General features: G+C 42.5%; 2 protein-coding genes across 2 annotated transcripts in view; both read right to left on the bottom strand.

Moving 5' to 3' along the window:
• wdr47a (WD repeat domain 47a) overlaps nt 1-12,301 on the bottom strand; it is a 40,871-nt gene extending 28,570 nt beyond the window's left edge. Inside the window, 9 exon segments of the mRNA XM_070436766.1 lie at nt 1,889-1,997; nt 2,467-2,969; nt 3,144-3,320; nt 7,010-7,074; nt 7,077-7,140; nt 9,016-9,100; nt 9,321-9,404; nt 10,284-10,453; nt 12,122-12,301. Of these exon segments, the coding sequence (XP_070292867.1) occupies nt 1,889-1,997; nt 2,467-2,969; nt 3,144-3,320; nt 7,010-7,074; nt 7,077-7,140; nt 9,016-9,100; nt 9,321-9,404; nt 10,284-10,441 (1,245 nt within the window). The 5' untranslated portion in view covers nt 10,442-10,453; nt 12,122-12,301.
• Nucleotides 12,302-13,064: 763 nt separating this feature from the next.
• The window catches only part of LOC111956914 (calmodulin-regulated spectrin-associated protein 2), a 121,490-nt gene continuing 112,626 nt past the window's right edge, over nt 13,065-21,928 (bottom strand). The window contains 3 exon segments of the mRNA XM_070436527.1: nt 13,065-15,545; nt 15,644-15,762; nt 15,926-16,035. Of these exon segments, the coding sequence (XP_070292628.1) occupies nt 15,243-15,545; nt 15,644-15,762; nt 15,926-16,035 (532 nt within the window). The 3' untranslated portion in view covers nt 13,065-15,242.

Here is a 21,928-nt window from a genome sequence, read left to right on the forward strand (position 1 = left end):
AGACAGAGAGAGGCGGCGGGGGGGGGGTAGTATAGACAGAGAGAGGCGGGGGGGTAGTATAGACAGAGAGAGGCGGGGGGGGGGCGTGTATAGACAGAGAGAGGCGAGGGGGGGGGGGGTAGTATAGACAGAGAGAGGCGGGGGGGGGGTAGTATAGACAGAGAGAGGCGGGGGGGGTAGTATAGACAGAGAGAGCGGCGGGGGTGTATAGACAGAGAGAGGCGGGGGGGGGGGGGTAGTATAGACAGAGAGAAGGCGGGGGGGGTAAGTATAGACAGAGAGAGGCGGGGTGTATAGACAGAGAGAGGCGCGAGGGTTATACGACAGAGAGGCGGGGTAGTAAGACAGAGAGGCGGGGGGTAGTATCGACAGAGAGGCGGGGGGGTAGTATAGACAGAGAGAGCGGAGGGGTAGTATAGACAAAGAGAGGCGGGGGTAGTATCGACAGAGAGGCGGGGGGAGTATAGACAGAGAGGCGGGGTAGTATAGACAGAGAGGCGGCGGGGGTTAGATAGACAGAGAGGCGGGGGGAGTTATAGACAGAAGAGGCGGGGGGTAGTATAGACAGAGAGGGGGGGGGTAGTATGACAGAAGGAGGCGGGGGTAGTATAGACAGAGAGGCGGGGGTATATAGACAAAGAGAGGCGGGGGTAGTATCGACAGAGAGGCGGGGGAGTATAGACAGAGAGGCGGGGTAGTATAACAAAGAGAGGCGGGGGGTAGTATCGACAGAGAGGCGGGGGGGTAGTATAGACAGAGAGGCGGGAGTATAGACAGAGAGCGGGGGGGTAGTATCGACAGAGAGGCGGGGTTATCGTCAGAGAGGCGGGGGTATAGACAGAGAGCAATTTTGAAGAAATAAGTAATTAAATGTGCACTGCTATCACTCATCCTTTTTGATGCAGGGACCATAGCCAGTGTGAAATCACCAAAACTCTCTCTCTATAGCCAGTTGTTAAATCCAAAAACTCTCTCTATAATATAATATATATAATTATATATATATATATATATATATATATAACCAACACGTATCAATCCACTGCTACTGTTATCAGTCTAATGTCCCACTCTGCTACTGGTCTGTTTATCAGTCTAATGTCCCACTCTGCTACTGTCTGTTTATCAGTCTAATGTCCACTCGCTACTGGTCTGTTTATCAGTCTAATGTTCCAACTCCTGCTTAATGTCTGTTTCAGTCAGTCTAATGTCCCACTCTGCTACTGGTCTGTTTATCAGTCTAAGCAGGGCTTTACATTCACAGTCTGGCTATAGGCTAGACAGGACAGCTGTGGCGGGGTAGAGCAGGGCTTTACAGTCACAGTCTGGCTATAGGCTAGACAGGACAGCTGTGGCAGGGCAGAGCAGGGCTTTACATTCACAGTCTGGCTATAGGCTAGACAGGACAGCTGTGGCAGGGCAGAGCGGGGCTTTACATTCACAGTCTGGCTATAGGCTAGACAGGACAGCTGTGGCGGGGCAGAGCAGAGAACAGTCTGCTCTCCTCTAAGGCCATAATTAGAGGGAAGTCAGGCAACTAGTGTCCTTTGGGCTGTACTGTTGTGTAACTCAGACAGAATGAAAGAGAGAGAGGGATGAGGGATGAGGAAAGAGAATAGAGCAGGCGGCAGGTCTCTTGGGTGTAACCCAGGCTCTGTAAGCCACAGACGGTCGATGACTCATTGAGTCTCACAGACAGATTAATCTCAGGCCTAAATTTAGACTGAGGGACGCCACCATCTTTGAAAGTAACTCTCTCCACAACCCCAATCATCACACATCAGTAGGGACGATGACTCTGTAGGGTTTGTCTGAACCGGTTCAAAAAGGCCAAAATGTGTATATTTAGCAAAAGAGACATGGTAAATCCTCCTGATCAGGTGTTTACCTCGTTCCTCTCTGCAGAGCCTGGTGACGGGGCGTCCTCTCCAGGGGCGGAGTCGGGGCGCAGGGTGCCTGAACTCATCATCTTATCCACGGGCGTGTCCGTCCTGGAGCTACAGAGACAGACCCAGAGAGACCACATTAATGGACTACGTAATGTGTATGTTACTGCATTAACGACTGCTGTAATGTCCAGACACTCCTCAGATAATCACTACTGMCACTCTGCTACTCCCTAATAAGTGGGTGTTGATTGAGCATCACTGAGCGTCTTCTTCGACAGTCGTTGAAGGTAGAGGCTCTCTAGTGCTTCCTACTACAGAGCTTAGTCCTCKGTCTACTCCAGGCTGAACCCAACAGGTGAAATCATGTCAATGCTTAGCCTACCCTAGACGATGCTCGGCCATTCTTCTACAGGAAGACTACTAGTGCTACAAATGAGTGGCAGATCACTTCCAGATCATTCCTATCCTGGTCCCAGATCTGTTTGTGCTATAATGACTTGTCGTGCCCGTACGACATCAAAAAAACATGTTTTTGAAAAAGTGCAACATAAATCTAAAGTATCCTCATCTTTCGCACCTCTCAGGAGACTCCTCAAAGATGCTGTGGCAGTCATAGCTGTCCAGCATCAGACTCCTGCTCAGACTCTGACCCCCCGTGTGGAAGTTAGCGAAGGAATGAGACATGGGGGACATCCCCTTCCTCCCTGCCGTGTCTCCCCCTGGGCCCCTCTTCTCCTGGCCAGACAGCCCATATGACAGGCCATCCAGGGCCGGGTTCAGAGACCGGGACATGTAGGTGTCTGCGGACTGGGGGCGGCGGAGGGGCGAGGAGGGGTAGGGGGATAGTTTGCTGATGAGAGGGGTGAGGAGGTCTGCGTAGCTGGCCTTGGCAGGCTTGACCAGGCGGTCCACGTGGATCTGAAGCAACTTCTGCTCGAAGGCACAGGAGAAGACACTGTGGGACAGGTTCTGCATCCAGGACAGTAAGGACAGGTCCAGGTCGTCACAGCCGTTCCCACACAGCATGTCCACCCCTAGGAGCACCTCGCCCTCCGTGATCTCCTCGCCTGTCGCCTTGCTCTGYAGACAGAGGCACACAATATATTAGTTAGTCAATCAATCAATCATTAAACTAACTAAATCCACCTACTAACCAACCCACCCATCCTATTCACCAAGCATGGAAATCATATATGATCTAAAATGCATGTCATTTGTACAATGCTTTGTAACAGAACACTTGGATCCTCCCACCTGACAGAACTCTACGCAGCACTCATACAGAATTCCTTTAATGAGGAGCTGGAAGAGGCGGTTCCCTGAGGCCCTGAACCCCGCCTCACTCAGCTTCCTGTCTGCAGGGATGAACTCTGCCACCATGGTGCACGCCTCCTCAAAACAGTGCACCCGCGCCGTGCTGGGGTTCCAGTCCTYGAGGGGAAACATTTATACAATTCATACTTAAGTCATTTAGATAAAAACCCACCCATGACACCAGGGTCGTCTCATATGAATACATTTGGAGACAGTTGGAAAACTTCCACATTGAAAAAATAAGATCTAGCTATAGATGAATAATAAAACATGCTTTTGAGTTATGGATAAATAATATAAACATACAGTACTAGTCAAAAGATTGGACACACCTACTCATTCAAGGGTTTCTTTATTTTTACTATTTTCTACATTGCATAATAGTGAAGACATCAAAACTATGAAATAACCATCATGAGGTAGTCACCTGGAATGCATTTCAATTAACAGGTGTAAGCTTTGTTAAAAGTTAATTTGTGGAATTTCTTTCCTTCTTAATGCATTTGAGCCAATCAGTTGTGTTGTGTGACAAGGTAGGGGGTATACAGAAGACGCCTATTGGTAAAAGACCAAGTCCATATTTATGTCAAAGACTGCTAAAATAAGCAAAGAGAAACGACAGTCCATCATCCAAGTGCAGTCGCAAAAACCATCAAGTGCTATGATAGAAAACCTGGCTCTCATGAGGCCCGCCACAGGAAAGAAGACCCAGAGTTACCTCTGCTGCAGAAGATACGTTCATTAGAGTTAACTGCACCTCAGATTGCAGCACAAATAAATGCTTCACAGAGTTCAAGTAATGACACATCTCAACAATCAACTGTTCAGGGGAAACTGTGTGAATCAGGCCTTCATGGTCGAATTGCTGCAAAGAAACCACTACTAAAGGACACCAATAAGATAGACTTGCTTGACCAAGAACACAAGCAATCTGACCGGTGGAAATCTTTATTTTGGTCTGATGATGAATTTTTGGTTCCAACCGCCGTGTCTTTGTGAGACACAGAGTAAGTGAACGGATGATCTCCGCATGTGTGGTTCACATCATGAAGAGGAGGAGGTGTGATGGTGTCGGGGTGTGCTTTGCTGGTGACACTGTTAGTTTTTAGAATTCAAGGCACACTTCACCAGCATGGCTACACACAGCATTCTGCAGCGAAACCACATCACATCTGGTTTGTGCTTAGTGGGACTATCATTTGTTTATCAACAGGACAATGGACTCAACCAACCTCCAGGCTGTGTAAGGATATTTGACCATGAAGGGGAATGATGGATTGCTGCATCAGATGACCTGGCCTCCACATCACCCGACCTAAACCCAATTGAAGATGGTTTGGGATGAGTTGGACCACAGACGTGAAGGAAAAGCAGCCAACAAGTGCTCAGCATGTGGGAACTCCTTCAAGCCATCCCATGAAGCTGGTTGAGAGAATCCTAAAGTGTGCAAAGCTGTCATCAAGTCAAAGGGTGGCTACTTTGAAGAATCTACAATTAAAAAGTTAAAAATAATTATACTTTAATAGATTTTATGAAGTACACTCTGACAGAAAATAATATGACCTAACGTATCTGTTAAAGATGGTAGTAAAAAATAGTTGATAAAAACTCAAATTCCGAACAGAAATATATAATTATAAGAGGTATTCAATATTATAAGATACATAGCTAATTAATATATATATAATAACTGCTCAAATTTAGGCAATATCGTGTCGGTTCAACCAATATTCTAAGGTAAACTTATAAAAGATAATAAGGTGAAAATATAAAAAATTATAAAAAAAAATATATCTTGTGTAGTCCAGGGATTGGGAAATAATAAAAGTAATCTACATACCTCATAATTATTATAAAAAGGGACAAAAAATGACAGGCACTCCAATAATCTTACCTTTAGTTTTGTCCATATAGTTAATTAAAATAAAAGGAAACTATAACTTCACATAAAATAAATAACGGACGCTCTCAAGACCACTGAAAACAAGATTCTCTGGTCTGATGAATTAACCTACATGATTGAAACTTACTTGGCCGCTGATGAGATTAATATCCGAAAAAAAAAAAACAAAGTCCAAAATACAAAAAAATTATCTATAATGAATAATATAATTAATCAATAATAAAAAATCATAGTGATGTGTAAATAACCTTGATTAAAATAGCGGCGAAGTCGCCTGTTTGGGTGGTGGTGTGTAGGCGTGGAGTGTTAAAATTATTGAGGAAAAAATATTGTATGAGAGATCTGTAAATAAAAAATTTAATAAAAGTCTCCATAAAGGAAATCGGAATTAAAATTTTAGGGAAATTATAGTAGTAGTTCTTATATATATAAGGAAGGGGGATTAATAGGTAAAGATAAGTAAATGGGAAAGAATAAAATTCCAAAAATAACGGTAGCAATTATATAAAAAAAGTATTTAATAAGAGTATTACACAGAGATATAAAATTAATTACCCTTGTATTTTAGAAATATGTAATAAAAACAATAATAAAAATTTAAAACTCATTAAGTCCTCCAAAGAAATATAGACTAACGACAGGTCACTATAAAGGAAATGAAAAAAGATTGATAATTAATATAAATATAAAATAAGGTTTCAAATCACCTTCAATAACATAATAGATGTATATTTAGTATTATATCATAAATTAATATAATAAATATAAGATAAAAAAAACGTTACCTCTAATAAGAATCACCACATAAGTTTCAAGACAGCGCAGGAGTAATGGCTTATGTACGGGGATACAATCAAGTTTTTATCAAATATATAAATAAATCGAAATTTGCTTACCTTTATGAAAAAATCGTAAATAAATTTATATAAAAATATTAAATAGTAATGTTTCACACATATGATAAAAAAAAATAATAATAACAACTGTGATATAGATACATATATATATGATAACATACCAATAAAATTACATTAAAAAAAAAAATACAATTATATATATAATAAAAATTATTGTAAATAATTAAAATCTAATATACGGAGGCCACCCTGGAAAGAACAAATTAATAAATAATATAAATAATATATATAATAATATAAAATAAACAAAAAGTGTGCAACGACCCCCCATCCAACAACCTGGACAGAAGCTGAGAGGAACGATCTGCCAGCAGAGAAGATGTGGGAGAGAACCTCCAAGAAATACAAAAAAATATTAAAAAAATAATAATATTTATTAAAATAAATATATTTAAAATTAAATATATTTTGATTTGGTTTTTAGCACTTTTTTGGTTACTATATGATTCCATATGTGTTATTTCATAGTTTTGATGTCTTCTATTATTCTACAATGTAGAAAATAGTAAAAAAAATAAAAACCCTTGAATGAGCAGGTGTATCCAAAACTTTTTGACTGGTACTGTATGTTTATTATTAATCTAATAGCTATATCATAAGTGCTCACACATGGGGTGGGAGGGTAGCCTAGTGGTTAGAGTGTTGGACTAGTAACCGAAAGGTTGCAAGTTCAAATCCCCGAGCTGACAAGGTACAAATCTGTCGTTCTGTCCCTGATCAGGCAGTTAACCCACTGTTCCTAGGCCGTCATTGAAAATAAGAATTTGTTAACTGACTTGCCTAGTTAAATAAAGGTATAAAACATGGTTTATAACAATGTAATAATGCCCTTTGATACCTGCTTTCAGTAAAACTATTACCAACATTTCTTCAAAGTAAATATTATCATCAATCACAGTGCTAGAATAAAAGATGCATTATTATTATTTGAAATGAACAGATACCATTCGTAAGATCAGATGCCATAACTATAAAACGTGTCATGCCTTGAAGTCAGCGTGGTTGGTGAGACGAGGCAGAGTGAGGAGCAGACATAGCTTGCTGTAGTCTCTTTAGACGGACAGAACTCCTCCAGGGCATGAAGACACTTCACCGCCTCCTGCATGGTGAACTCCAACTGAGAGAGAAGAGAGAGTTTAGATTATGAGCCACCTCATATTACTCATGTTTCCCTCACATGTAGCAGCTGGCTACTGTTTCCCCTCACATGTAGCAGCTGGCTAATGTTTCCCCTCACATGTAGCAGCTGGCTACTGTTTCCCTCACATGTAGCAGCTGGCTACTGTTTCCCCTCACATGTAGCAGCTGGCTACTGTTTCCCCTCACATGTAGCAGCTGGCTACTGTTTCCCCTCACATGTAGCAGCTGGCTACTGTTTCCCTCACATGTAGCAGCTGGCTACTGTTTCCCTCACATGTAGCAGCTGGCTACTGTTTCCCTCACATGTAGCAGCTGGCTACTGTTTCCCTCACATGTAGCAGCTGGCTACTGTTTCCCTCACATGTAGCAGCTGGCACTGTTTCCCTCACATGTAGCAGCTGGCTACTGTTTCCCTCACATGTAGCAGCTGGCTACTGTTCCCTCACATGTAGCAGCTGGCTACTGTTTCCCTCACATGTAGCCAGTAGGCTACTGTTTCCCTCACATGTAGCAGCTGGCTACTGTTTCCCTCACATGTAGCAGCTGGCTACTGTTTCCCTCACATGTAGCAGTAGGCTACTTGATGCAGTGTAGAGTGTTCACACACACAAAAAATGCRTTTTATGCATATTTATTCATTRCTAGAGGCAATGTGGCATCCCTCAAGACTCAACATTCCCTCAGAGACCGAGAGAGAAGGGGGGGATGAAAAATAATGGTTTTGAACATCCAAGCCCAGAATGTCTGTAGATCCTGTAGAAGAGTAGCTACTCGTTATCGGTTTCTGAGGCCTAGATTATAACTGCCAAGGTAGAAGGGCCCAGATTGCTATCATGTCCAAGGGAAAAAATGSCAGCGTTGCTTTGAACTGCTTCGAATAAATGTGTAAAAGAGATTTTCACGAGAAACAAATCTAGACCTAACACAAACACATAGAAACTTGTGAAATCAGACTCACGTGTCACACACACTAACTCATGCTGGGCAAAAGATCAGAATTGGYCTGCCTGTGTAAACGCAGCCTTATACACAAACACAGGAGGAACCCACACTAATCCAGTCGGGAGACAKAAGCTGGTTTCAGATCTGCATTCTCTGTGACTAAGCTAATATAGGACAATGAGTAGAGAAAGCTCAGAGATTGTGTGTTTACTAGGAACAAAAAGAAGAGGCAGTGACAGATGGAAAAAGAAAGGAGGGCTGTTTCGTGATTTGTGGCTCATTTGTTTTCTCATTCAGAGGGAGACAGAGGAAAGGAGACAGGTAAACAAAGACAGGAAGATGGAATATGTAATGCCAGAGACAGACAACTAGAACAAGGTCCAGCAAGGAAGGAAGAGGGCGAGAGAGAGAGGCGGAGACCCTATTCATACTACAGCCATCAGCACATTGCTAAACCCCTGTACATAGCTGATGTAAACCCCTGTACATAGCTGATGTAAACCCCTGTACATAGCTGATGTAAACCCCTGTACATAGCTGATGTAAAACCCTGTACATAGCTGATGTAAAACCCTGTACATAGCTGATGTAAAACCCTGTACATAGCTGATGTTAAACCCTGTACATAGCTGATGTAAAACCCTGTACATAGCTGATGTAAAACCCTGTACATAGCTGATGTAAAACCCTGTACATAGTTGATGTGAAACCCTGTACATAGTTGACATGACAATTGAAATGTCAATCTTTTTTAAAACCTTTTTGAGTGCAATATTTACTGTTAAATTCGAATAGTTTGTCTTCTCATTTTTGTTTATTTCACTCGTAATGTAAACACGTTTTCCATGCCAATAAAGCCCCCTTTCAAATGAATTGAGAGAGAGWGGCTATTKTTTGTCTGTTGACTCACATGCTGTGGCTCGTCCTCAGCAGACATGGCGTTGTTCACACACAGGGCCTCTAGAAACTTCTGCTTCAGGACGATGTAACGGAACCTACGACAACAATAAATTATGGCCCAAGAACATGTCTCAGAAAAGTAATTCAAACCCAGCATCTGCCTGTACATTCAAGCCTGMGTGTCAGGTTGCTAACGTGTAGTTGTTTGAAAAGGCAATAATGTAGCATTGCTAAGTGTAGAAATGGTCAGGTACAGTCAGACTAAATACATTCATTTCTGACCACAGAATTAGTGTCATATTAATGAAGTCTCACCTCTTCCTGTCAAACTTGTCCATGCACTCCAGCGGCTGAATAAACTGAAGCACCTCGTCCCACTGCCCATCTAGCACCAGTTGCCTGGACAGAGAAACAATTKAACAAAAAAGCGAGAAAATAAATCYGGTGTAAAATACTCAGTGTTCTGTGTTAGTGACACCTAATGCAGCCCCTGTTACGTGCTCTGAGCCTATTCACACTCCTATTGACACTAGCTAGATAATTTCAGTAAACTTCATAATACAGAAACAAAACCACAGAACAAAAACCAACCAAACATGTAAACAAGGGATTCTCCAATTCACTTCCCTGCTTGCCATCTCCTACGGAAACAGATTGTCTTGATTGGTCAGTGTAATACAGGGGCAGATAAGACAGGCAGTGAATGGTCACCCGGTAACAGTGGGGCCCTCTGTGTGAAAGGMAGTCCAACTCCAGTCATTTCACAAACTCAGCTGAGTGGAATACCAAAGTGGCGTAACAGTACACTGTTGGCTGACATTTAAAAAAGGGGCACTCCAATCCAGTCTAGCATAGAGGTGGTCTGGATCATTATTGCAGAAACAAAGGAATTTATGCTACACTTRCTGAACATTGTGTTTCAGCACTTAGTTCAGCAACCAGTGACCTATTAATATGAGCCTGAAAAATGCCACTTCCAAATAATTATAATTAACTCTAATTAATCTGTCAACTGTTGTTTTGCAGCAATTGCTTATGGAGGTGTCCTGATATGCTATGGGAGAGCCCCAAACCCTTTGTATTTCTAACACTATCCACATAGTGAGACCCAAACAGTAATGTCAGGGTCATATTCATWAGGGCACACGTAACAAAACATTTTGCAACAGAAAACTAAAATGGACATTCCTTATTGAATAGCTCAAGTAGTCTCTCTGTTTAATTATATATTTTTTTGCCGTTTGYCGCCTAATGAATACGACCCAGGCCTTTGTGTACCTGAGGAAAAGCATGTCGTCAGAGTAGAGTCCGTTGATGACTCCACTCTCCTTCTCCAGGGCCAGCATGCTAATGTGGAGCTTCCTGGAGTTGAGGAAGTCTAGGATCACCTTGATGATCTCCACCTCCTTCACATTGATGATCTCCTCCYCTGTCATGGTGACGACGGGCTGACACACACACCAACAACAACAAAACCCAGGGTAAGTAAACACACCATAAACGGAGGCTCTCATGTTGATTGTAGAAAGGCAGCCTAGTATCTGTCTGCTAAACAATCAATTCCTAATGTAATGCAATGTCTCTTTATTGCCACACTGTGTTCAACAGTCTTTGTTGCTCCTGATATTTTCACTTGGCCAACATATGTTACAACTGACCTTGCTTACTTTTGAATAGACTTTCAAGAAGTCTAGCTTAATATATTTKAATTCCTCCCAGAAAACAAGCACAGGAAACCTAGGCCTACTCAATGTGAACGACATGACGTACTCRTCAATTCAACATAATGGAACCAAGCCCCAAATCTGACCACTGTGATTAGCAGATTAACAGCAAATCGGCGTCAGTAGAAAATAGGCAGCAGAGTTAATCCAATCACAGTTGTGCTATTAATTATGTAGTAATAACAGTAACACATTATGGAGTAGTATCGCATTAATGGCAAATCGACAAAGTTTGGAAACCCCATGCCAGGAAGGCTAACAGACGTGAACTGTAACCTATCATATTTCATTTCACTTTTGTTCAAGGGTTCACCAGGGGATACAYATAGGAGAAATACCATTGATTTTGGTTACTGTCATAATTAGGATTTGAGACACAAATTACGACAATTGCCATCAACCCTACAACTGCAAACAAGTTATATTGCCGTCGATTTAATTGATTTACTGCRTAGGCTACAGTTGCACAGGGGATAACGCAGCCTGAATGCTGAGTAAGGATTTAGATAGTTACAGTATGTCAATAGTCCTGCTATCTTGGTGTTACACTGCAATCTGTATTGTTATTGTAATGGAGCAGGTCTCGAACCCTCGACCTTCTAGCCCGAGGTCCAGCGCGCTATCGACTGTGGCGCAAAAGCATGCTCGTGCGGCAGAGTCGATTTCCGCGCTTATAAACCCAGGGTCGTTACACTATTAACAACATGTCCAAGCAAGTGGTTGCTCAAAACATACTGATAAATGTTACAACATTCTGCTTTTACATTTAGTTTAAGAATAGGTGCATTCAACAAAGAACAAGGTTAAATATCTGGCAATCAACAAAACATTCAGAAAAGAAAATGAACAACCAAACTGCATGCAAAGATTAATTGCTGGTGACACTTACAGCAGCAGCAAGGAAACTATGCGCAGCGCATCACCTAAAAATAGGTTGAACTAGTTAATTATAAAACTTATAACGTTATATAGGGTTCCAATAAATCAACATCTATTTACAATCTAGAACTAGCTAACAATGTAGCTAGACACTGCAGRTATGGGTGGGGTTCAAACACATACAATTAGCTAGRTAGCTACTAACGTTAGCTAAGTAGCTAGCTGCTTCACCCCAACCTGTTCTTGTCTGATGTTATGAAATGAACGACAAGACAAGCACACATTTCTCCGAAATATTAGCACGCTAACTAACTACCTAACATGAGCATATGTTAAATACTGTTGTCAGGAACGCACACCGAAAACCGCTATGACAGATTCAGACCATGACCAGAAGAATGGCTAGCCAGGCCAAGCGAGAGACATGCATCATCCGCTAGCAGCACAGACGGGATGGGTGGCGAGGCATCCCACGCATTAACAAACACGCCCTCAATGCGATTTAAAGCTCACCTTGGTCTAAAAATACATGGGCTGAAAACACGCTCCTTAGATTTGTTTCTGTTGTTGAAAATCGTAGCTGTCAGAGCGATTCTGTTTCGTTTTGTTCGTCAGTCTCTTTTGTTGTCTTCTCGGATCGATTTCTGCTGCTGGTAGTAAGTAGCCTGCTACCCAGCCCCTTCGGTTGTCAAGCGCAACGCTTCGTCTGTCTACCAATCAAATCCCAGTATTTTCATAGGGGCGCCCCAAGCGTCTCTTCTCTTGCAACATAAAACCCGCATAGCCCTTGCGATAACGATCGACATTCCTARCATCCATTGAACATGATCATCAAATAAACTGTAATCAACGTACAATTATYCCACTTGCAATGAGATAATTACTTGTCAGGTGTGTGTCACTTCCAACCCCAAGAGAGGACAGGATGGTGGATGGATAATCCCATGCCTTCACCTCCCAGATTAGGAAGTGTTCCATGTACGRGTAATCTCACAGTGGGAAGTTCAACAGTCGGGTAAATACAATTAAATGCTTGAAGGACATGGCCCTCTGAAAAGGTTTAAAGAGGATTACGACAGACAGTGATACGACGTAAATCTGGTTGGTATTATTCTCATTTGATTGCCTAAGGTTGTTCTTGGGTGTAAGAGAGGACGAATAGTGTATTACTTCTCAATCATTAGGTTTTCTATGAGAAAACAGTAAAAGAACAGTAAAATGACAAACTGTTCATCTTGATATTTTTACCACTGGTATGTAATCCCTGTATGTAAACCTATGCATCTTCCATGAGGTCTTGACCATCATGGCACAGAAGGTGCGTTTGTTTGCCCTGTGGCCTCAGGTTGCAGGTTCAAGACCCACTTGTTATGTAATGCAGTAACAACAAATAATACAAATCTGAGCTAGCCTAAGTGGATAACCAAGCTTCAAAAACATTGATCACAAGTTTCAATGAAAATTAACATTTTAATATAGTTCAAAGYAATATATAAAAATAACATAAATACATGAACATATTGACAGGGTTAAAATAAAACGAATTTAGATTGGGAAAAACACAGAATGGCATCTCATACATATCTGATTATCCACTACCGACAATAGTATGCAGTGGGACACAGTTCGCAGTCATTTCTCTTTCTATTTGTTGCCCGTCACTCATACATAACATATTTTACCCTCTCATGCTTTCAAAATACTTCCTTTTGAGACAGATATGCTGCTCATATGAAATCTCAAAATGGAAAATGGTTTACGAAAAAACACTGTATATAATGTACAGCGTAAACACGGCTTTACTCCAACATAAAATAAATGGCAGTTTCCTTCCATAGGTTAGAATAATGTCAAATGTTAAAGCATACAGTAGAAATGTTTCATCTTTCTGTGATCTACTTRATGTAAGTACACAGTTATACAACAACAAATACTGCAATCTACAGTGGGAAAGTATCATGAATTGCTATCGATGAATTACTCTCAATTGTATATGTACACATAGATGTATTGTGGACTACTTTGAGTGTAAAGGGAATTCAACAGTTAAGATACTATCCACAATAAAGTAAAATGCTTTTGAATATCTGTGAGGTCCATACACATACTGTATCCCAACAATATCCTTTATAAGACATTTTCTCTGAGTTGCACAGGCGCATGACACAATTTGTGAAACTTGCTGCTATCCTACAGCTGTAAATCGTCCTGTCAGTGACATTGAACAGCGATTACACACTTAAATGTTTTAAACAACAAAAGGCCCCATATATATTAAGTTTATATACGTCCATATTAAATGAAAAACGCTAGTGTGACTCATTCATTTTGAATGGAATAGGTATTTATATACAAACTGAATTAACTTATACAGTGTATATAGTCTTAAAGTATATTTATATTTCTGTCAATGATATTTTAAGACTTCCAAAGTCTTATCAAAAACATAAAATATATTGAGTCAGTTGCTGACATTCCCGTGAACTACAGTATCKATCAAAAGTGGACACAGCTACTCATTCAAGGGTTTTTCTTTAATTTGACTATTTTCTACATTATAGAATAATAGTGAAGACATCAAAACTATGAAATAACACATATGGAATCAAGTAGTAACCAAAAAAGTGTTAAACAAATCAACAAATATTTTATATTTGAGATTCTTCAAAGTAGCCACCCTTTGCATTGACAGCTTTGCACACTAATATTGTACAAAGTAGAAAATAGTAAAAAATAATKAAAAACCCTTGAACGAGTAGGTGTGTCCAAACTTTTGACTGGTACTGTAGATGATACTTAAATCAATGATTTTACAATCTAGTTCTTATCGAAAGTAACAACAACCTATTTCTGAGGTATTCACCTCACTCAATCTTGGCACTTGTTAACACATTACACAAACCCAACTGTTCAGTCTTCTCTTTCAGCCAGAGAGAAAAGCAAGCCTCACACACAGACAATCATCATGCACTCACAAAAACATCACAACTGGCGCTTAAATATAACATAATCGCTGTGCTTTCATATGACACACAAAACAAGCATAAGGCCAAACARGATGAACAGAGAACTCAAACTCGGTCTATTTCAGAGAGATGACATTCAGTGCTTCAGTGGTCTGATTCAGTAAGGCTTTCATCAGCCCCCCTCTTTTTTGGGCACACAAGAACATGGACACCCACGCATGCTGACGAACACACACACGCGTGCTCCATTAGAATGACTCTGCCCCTCCCACACACACACACACAGTCTTGCATAACAACAACAATGTCTCTTGAGGCTTGTGTTGTTTTTTTCTCCTACATTCCAGTAATCATTTCAGCAGTGTTTTGTTAAGAAGAAAAACCCTTCTACATAATCATCCAACTATARTGTATATCAGATATCAGACCCAGATGAATGCTGAGTTTAAGTGTTCTGGGGATATCTTACTGGGAAAGAACATTAGAAAGCTGGACTCTTTAGCACCGTTCATACCAAACCAGACCCTGTAATATCCCAGGTCATAKCCAGACCTGGGTCCATTCCTGGGTCGGATAAACCACAAAGTCTCCCCTCAGTCCTCAACTATAGCCCAAGACACCGAACAACAATATCCTTGGTTTGTTATGAAAACGGCTTGTTGCTGTGACTACTTGAGACTACCCAGTTTCTTGGGTGTGCCCTGTTTCTTGGTCTGCCACAGGTGGGGGGCGATGGTGATGGCGTCTACACTAGCCGACATGGTCTTGGCCGGGATGTGGCTGAACTGCTTCCTGTCCGAGTTGTACTTGTACAGTCCCTCGATCATCTTGGCCGTGATGCTCTTTGGCCCGATGCCCGCCAGCTTGGTGATCTCCTCCGTCTCTGGACAGTAGGAGTACACCGAGCGGAACTGGCAACCCGTGTCCCGGAATAGAACCAGGAAGTTATTGGCCCCCGACCTCTCCATTTCCTGAAAGAGATAGGGAAGGAAAACKAAGGAACAAAACGTGAAGTAAAAGAGTGAAGTAACATGAGAGAAAGTAGCAGAGTGTACATCAAACGGCCTACATCTATTATCTTGTTCTTCTGCTCTTCGTTGACCTTGCCCGCTAGGCAGCAGTGGGCCAGTGCATTCTGGATGATATGCTTGTTGGACTTGGCACTGGGCTCCTTGTACAGCTTTGGGCCTGAGGGAAAAAGCAGATACCAGCATAAGGTATGCAGTGACATACTAAGAGAAAGTCAGAACACAGCCTGTTCTACACATGGACCAGAGAGCTCCAGTATACTGCAGTAGTTTGGTCTCCTTTTGAAAGCAGAATACTGTGATTGTAGTGGAGKGGTCCGTACCTGTGTACTCTTGGTTGGAGGGAGTGGAGGAGGTTGTGGACTCGTTCTCCCAGTCCTTCTCTCCGTTACGAGACGGGCAGGACGACAGATTGCCCTCTGCAGAGTCTGGCCTCGCAGAGTCTGGCCTAGGGATTTACACACACACACAAACAGTACATTGACACACACACACAGGAACAAGAAAACACACAAGCCAGAACACACAGAATAACAGACACACACAGACACGTTTACAAAAAACAGAGACCGACAGAGACAGACACAGAGAGACAGACAGACATAGAGACAGACACAGAGACAAAAACACAGCGAGACAAAGAGAAACAGGGTCAGACACTGTGACACAGTTCTCCCAGGCAGCCCTCCCTGTTCCCTCCTATTAGATCCTGCACAGTGATCTCTCCGTGGCTGGGATCAGATCAGAAGCTTGTGCAGTGGAGCAAAGCAAAGCTACAGTTCAGTCCTACATTCTGGCTGCTAGGATACTGAGGAGAGACTGCAGTAGGATACAGCAGCTTTAGGCAACAGTACAGTAACAAGACACACAGTATCCCACTGCAACAGGCAGCCTCATGTCCCAGGCCCAGGCTCAGTCATGTCCTGGTTGGGGTTAGGGTTAAGGAGTCCGCATGCTTTCCTGATGAAACAGTTCTGTAGAGTTCGTGTATATATTATGATGACATTTTGTTTGTTTTTGTTTGTTTTTGGACTTCGGTGAGGGTTTTTTCGGCTGTCTGGGCAAACAACAATTTTTCTGGAGGCAAGCCGAAGTTCGGAGCCWAAGTCTAAGCCYCTTTGTRGGTGATTGMTCAACAGTAGGGATTCTTCAACAACGTTTTTGTTGTCATTCGACAAGAGATGACTCGTTTTCATAGAAAAATATTGCAACAAACATCTTAGTTAGATGTAAAATTGCGTGACTAAGATCTCCTTGGAAAAAACGTCAAAATGAATGACAGATTTATTGAGTTSTTAGATTCATTCTGACTATTTTGAGGAAGTGTATGGCTATGGCGTCTCAAAATGGACAAACAGTACTATTGCCGTTTTTATARCATTTTTCAAGTGAAGGTCTTTTAAGGGAGTATGCGAGCACACTCGTTCGGTTCGGCTAGGCGCCAGCCGAACTGAGGCATGCTGACGCCTTTAGTGTGTAACCTAGCTTGAAGTCTCTGCATACAAAACAAAGGGACTGTGATCATTGTGATGTGATTCTGGGGGACAGCTGTGATTCAGAGTGAGCTTGGCCGTGGGAGTCAGTGCCTGGGACGGGAAAGCGTCTGCCTGCTGCAGCTTGGATGGCTCTGGGTCTAGTATATAGAGGTAACAAGAACACACATCAGCTAAATAAATGGAGCAGCCAGTCTGGAGCAGCATATGAGAGCAGCTAGTCTGGAGCAGTCATCATGGAGCAGCTAGTCTTTGATGTGTTTGGGGGCGCGGAGCGCTATGTGTGGATAATGCATGATGCATAGGGGTACCAATTGATGGGATTCCAGAGGGGTTGTGTTGTACTGTTGTGTTTCATTTTCTAGAAGTGAAACCATTATGGGGCATGTCGGCAGAAAAGGGGAAATAAGAGGATATCCTTGAACTTGATTCGGAAACAAAACAAACTCTTACACAAACACGACATGATTTTTCTGTTGTCTTGATAATAGGCATAGACACAGCCAAGACTGTTAGTAGGTACATTTAAATAAACTGCAAGGGTCAGAAGGATAAAAAGATAGTAATAAAGACTTTTGGGTAAGTTTCAGGCAGATATAATTGTACATGCTTTGTTTCCATTTATGTTTTGGAGGTTGGACGTTTAGCGTGTATAGCTATTAGAATATGGACCGATTGTGTCATGTTGGCAGTAGTTTACACTGTGCTGGTTCCGTCTGGTTATTGGGGTTGTGTCACCTGTGCGTGCCCAGGTGCTATTTCAGGAGTGGTTGGCCCAGGCTCCAGTTGTCTTGAGAGATGTAAGGTCACTCACAGTTGGCGTCGTCCCTATTGATTTTAGAAAACATTCCCTTGTCTGATTTCCCTGATTTATTTGCTCGCAGCTTTTGGTTTTGCTTGTTGAGTGTGTTTTTTTTCTCCCAATTTTGTGGTATCCAAGTTGGTAGTTAAGTCTTGTCTCATCGCTGCATCTCCATAGTTTACGGATTGGGAGAGGCGCAGGTCGAGAGCCGTGCGTCTCAAACAACACCAAGCTGCATGCTTTCTTGACACAATGCCCCTTAACGCCCGGAAGGCCAGCCGCACATGTGTCCAGGAATCACCGTACACTGACGACCGTGGACAGGTGCAACTGCTCACGGTGGCACGCGCACAAGGAGTCGCTAGTGCGCGATGGAACAAGGACATCGCCTGCTGGCCAAACCCTCCCTGAACCGGACGAACGCTGCAATTGTGCGCGCGCCAGTGGGGTTCCCGGTGCGGCGGCCTGCGCCAGAGGCTTGGGACTCGAACACAGAATCTCTAGTGGCACAGGTAGCACGTGCACTCGGGGTGATGTGGGTTTGTCTAATTGTTTGCCGTCGTCTTGGGGCAATTTAGTGGGCACTATGGTGGGTGTCTTTAGGTTCCAGTTGTTCTCGCTAGTCAACTTTCAGTTTATCACCTTCCCCCATGAGTGTGTTTCAGATCCCTCCTAACATCCACTGTTTTCGTTTTCGTTTGTTGATTTCAGTGACTTTTGTTAGTTTTCATGACTTCTTTGAAGCGACTTTTTGGTTTTCTTGCTGGTGAACGTACATAGCACTCGATTTAAACGTTTCACAGCTCTAAGTTAATGTGAAACACGTAGTAATGCCATTAAAGTGGACTGACAGCCTTTGGACAAGTTATTTGACTAAAATCGTGTTCATATATAGCTAGAGATGACACTTTTTAAAAACATGTTCTGCGAAGCGAGCACTTAACGATGTCATTTTCACGTGTTTCTCAATATGCATAGAATGTTTGAGGAATGCGGTAAGTAAGGCATTGGTGAAAAATAGATAGCAATTGAGTGCGGAAGCCGGCCGTGCATTTGGACATTAATAGACTGGCAGAGTAATAAAAACATCTGCCTGCCAGGACGGAGTCCTACGCATAGCCAAGTCAGAGTACAGTAGGTTCTTATGCAATATGCCAATCAGCCTGCCATCATGTCACTTTCAACTGGACAGTGTGTTTACGGCAGTAAGCAAGTTCAGCACGACTTTTTACATCATTTAGCGACGCATTCGGCCATATGCCACAAAATACACCTGAATGGATTCTGCAAATGTGACCAACTGACTGATTAGTCTTATGGTCGCAAAATTGGATATGGTTTTTTTTTTTGTACTCATAAAGTAGAAGCTGGTGATATCATACACTACAGCTTGAGGAACATGGGAAAGTAATTTTTGAAAGTTGGAATGAAACGTTGTAACATTATTTTGAAAAGGCCCTTGAATGTTTTGGTAGCGTCTGGTAAAGCTACGGAAGGATTGGACTAGTAAATGGTCAGAGGTTTCAACTCGTCGGACGTCGAGCGCACACGGGCCGCTCTGGCCGTAAAGTGAGGTTTTAATCCGGAGCAATTCCTGAACGGTAAGCGAGCAGTCAAGCACCCAAGCTATAGCTGGCTACGTTGCTAGGCTTGCTGAACGGTACTTCAGTCACAAATGAGGAAGGAACAGGTCATGACCAGTGTTACCGCCCTACGCCGGCTGTTTTTAAGTTATCAGATCGTTGGTGACTGCAAACTGTGCTGAGTGGCAAACAATTTCATTACGTTTTTTTTTGCCTAGTTACTGACACCGGCCGATATTCCAATGGGTTGTTGAGCGTTGTCGTATTATTCATGTATTCTGCGCTCTGGCGCACTCCGACAGAGTGCTCTGAAATCGGAATAGATAGCCAGAGCGAATGTGCTGTCTATCGAAGTTGTCGCAGTGAAATAGTTATACTTGCCTAGTGGAGTTTTTGGTTTAGACAGCTAGCTTAGATAGAACAATACCTATATCAATTTAATAACATTATACCCTCTGCATGAATGCGCAGGTAGCTAACCCCAACAACCAGGATCAAAATGTAGCTAGCTACATTAGGCTAGTAATAGCAATGCAATGGTCTGAAGATGGACGAATAATCATTACTACAGCGAGAAGTCTACGCAGGACGTTAGCTCAGGTACTGTTAAACTTGAAATAAATTGATCTTCTGACAAAATTAGAAATGGTGTAATATCTGCAAATGTAGCTAGTAGCGTCTCAATGGAATGGACGCTTTTTCCCTCTGTGTCAGGAGCCATGGTTGCCCTTAGATTGAAAATGTTACGGAGACAGGTGTTTTATGACAACGCCTTCTGTGTATTCGTCTTTCAACTCCGTCTGCTATGTTGCAATCAAAGGCAGAATGTTCTTAGCTAATCTGCCTTAAGCTATCTACTCTATTCCACTGATTTCATAACTCGGATCCTCAGAAAGGTGGAGAGCAACACTTATGCACGCTCTCTCACCTATGTGCTCTCTTTCAAAAAAGCTGCGTTATAAGAGGATTACCGTACACCATATGACCAACTCATGAGTCCAATCCTAGTGTGCTGACGATGGCAGTCAATCCGAACTCATCTGTCGCGATGTTCAGCCAACTCATTATCTCAGCCAAGTCATGGCAGCAGGGAGGGTTTGCTTAGTTTTCCGTGGCAAACAACTAGGCTCATAAATTTAACAATGTTTTATTTGTATTTACAGATGGCATACACGTTTTGTTATTAAGGCACATGAAAGGGTCACATGTTCCATGAAGGCATTTCTGCCAAAATACGCTCCCTGTGAAGTAGTGACGCGCGGACATACCCCTGGTTTCATGAGAACGACTCAAAATACGTAAGGTGGAAGTTGGAAGTTTTACATACACCTTAGCCAAATACATTTAAACTCAGTTTTCACATTCCTGACATTTATCTAGTTAAAAATATGTTCCTGTTTTAGGCCAGTTAGACCACAACCAGTTATTTTTGAGATGTGAAATGTCAGAATAATAGCTAGAGAGAATCGGATTTCTTTTCAGCTTTTATTGTCTTTCATACACATTCCAGTGAGTCAGTAAGTTTGCATACACTCAATTAGTAATTTGGTAGTTTGCCTTTTAAGAAAGTTGTTTAACTTGGGGTTAGTTTGTTGCGTAGCCTGATCCACAAAGCTTCCCACATATAAGTTGGGTGAATTTTGGCCATTCCTCCTGACAGAGGTTGTGTAACTGAGTCCAGGTTTGTGAGGTCCTCCTTGCTCGCTACCGCTTTTTCAGTTCTTCCGAAAATTTTGGTCCTTGAAGACATTTTTGCCACAGGAGTTGTGGAAAGATGCGTTGGGTCATTGTCCGTGTTGGAGGTCTTGCGACCAAGGCTTTAACTTCCTGACTGATGTTTGAGATGGTAGCGTTATAGTATCCCACCTAATTGTCCATCCTCATGATGCCATCTATTTTGTGAAGTGCACCAGCCCTCCTCGCAAAAAGCAACCCGGCCCACCAAAAACCATGATGCTGCCACCCCGCCTGGTGCTTCAGAGCAGTTAGATGGTGTTCTTCGGCTTGGCAAGCTTCCCCTGTTTCCTCCAAACATGAGATGGGTATGTGTGGCCAAACGTTTTTATAAGTTTTTGTTTCATCAACCAAGGAATTTCTTCCAAAAAAGTACGTCTTGGTGTCCCAATGGCAGTTGCACCGAGTCTGGCTTGTTTTAATGGCGGTTTGGAGCAGTGTGCTTCTTCCGTCTGAGCGGGCCTTGTCAGGTAGTGTCGATATAGGACTTGTGTCCTCTGTGGATATAGAGTACTGTTGTACCGGGGTTTCCGAGCCTGCCAGCCAGTCTTCACGAGGCCGTTTGCTGTTGTTGTCTGGGATTGAGTTTTGCACTTTTCCGGCACCAAAGGATAAGCGTGGCATGCACCCCACCGGCTACTGTAGGAGCAGAACGCGTCTCCTGTCCTGAGCCGGTGTATGACGGCTGCTTGGTCATGGTGTTTTATACTTGCA

The sequence above is a fragment of the Salvelinus sp. IW2-2015 genome, linkage group LG32, assembly GCF_002910315.2.
Source record: "Salvelinus sp. IW2-2015 linkage group LG32, ASM291031v2, whole genome shotgun sequence".
NCBI lineage: Eukaryota > Metazoa > Chordata > Actinopteri > Salmoniformes > Salmonidae > Salvelinus > Salvelinus sp. IW2-2015.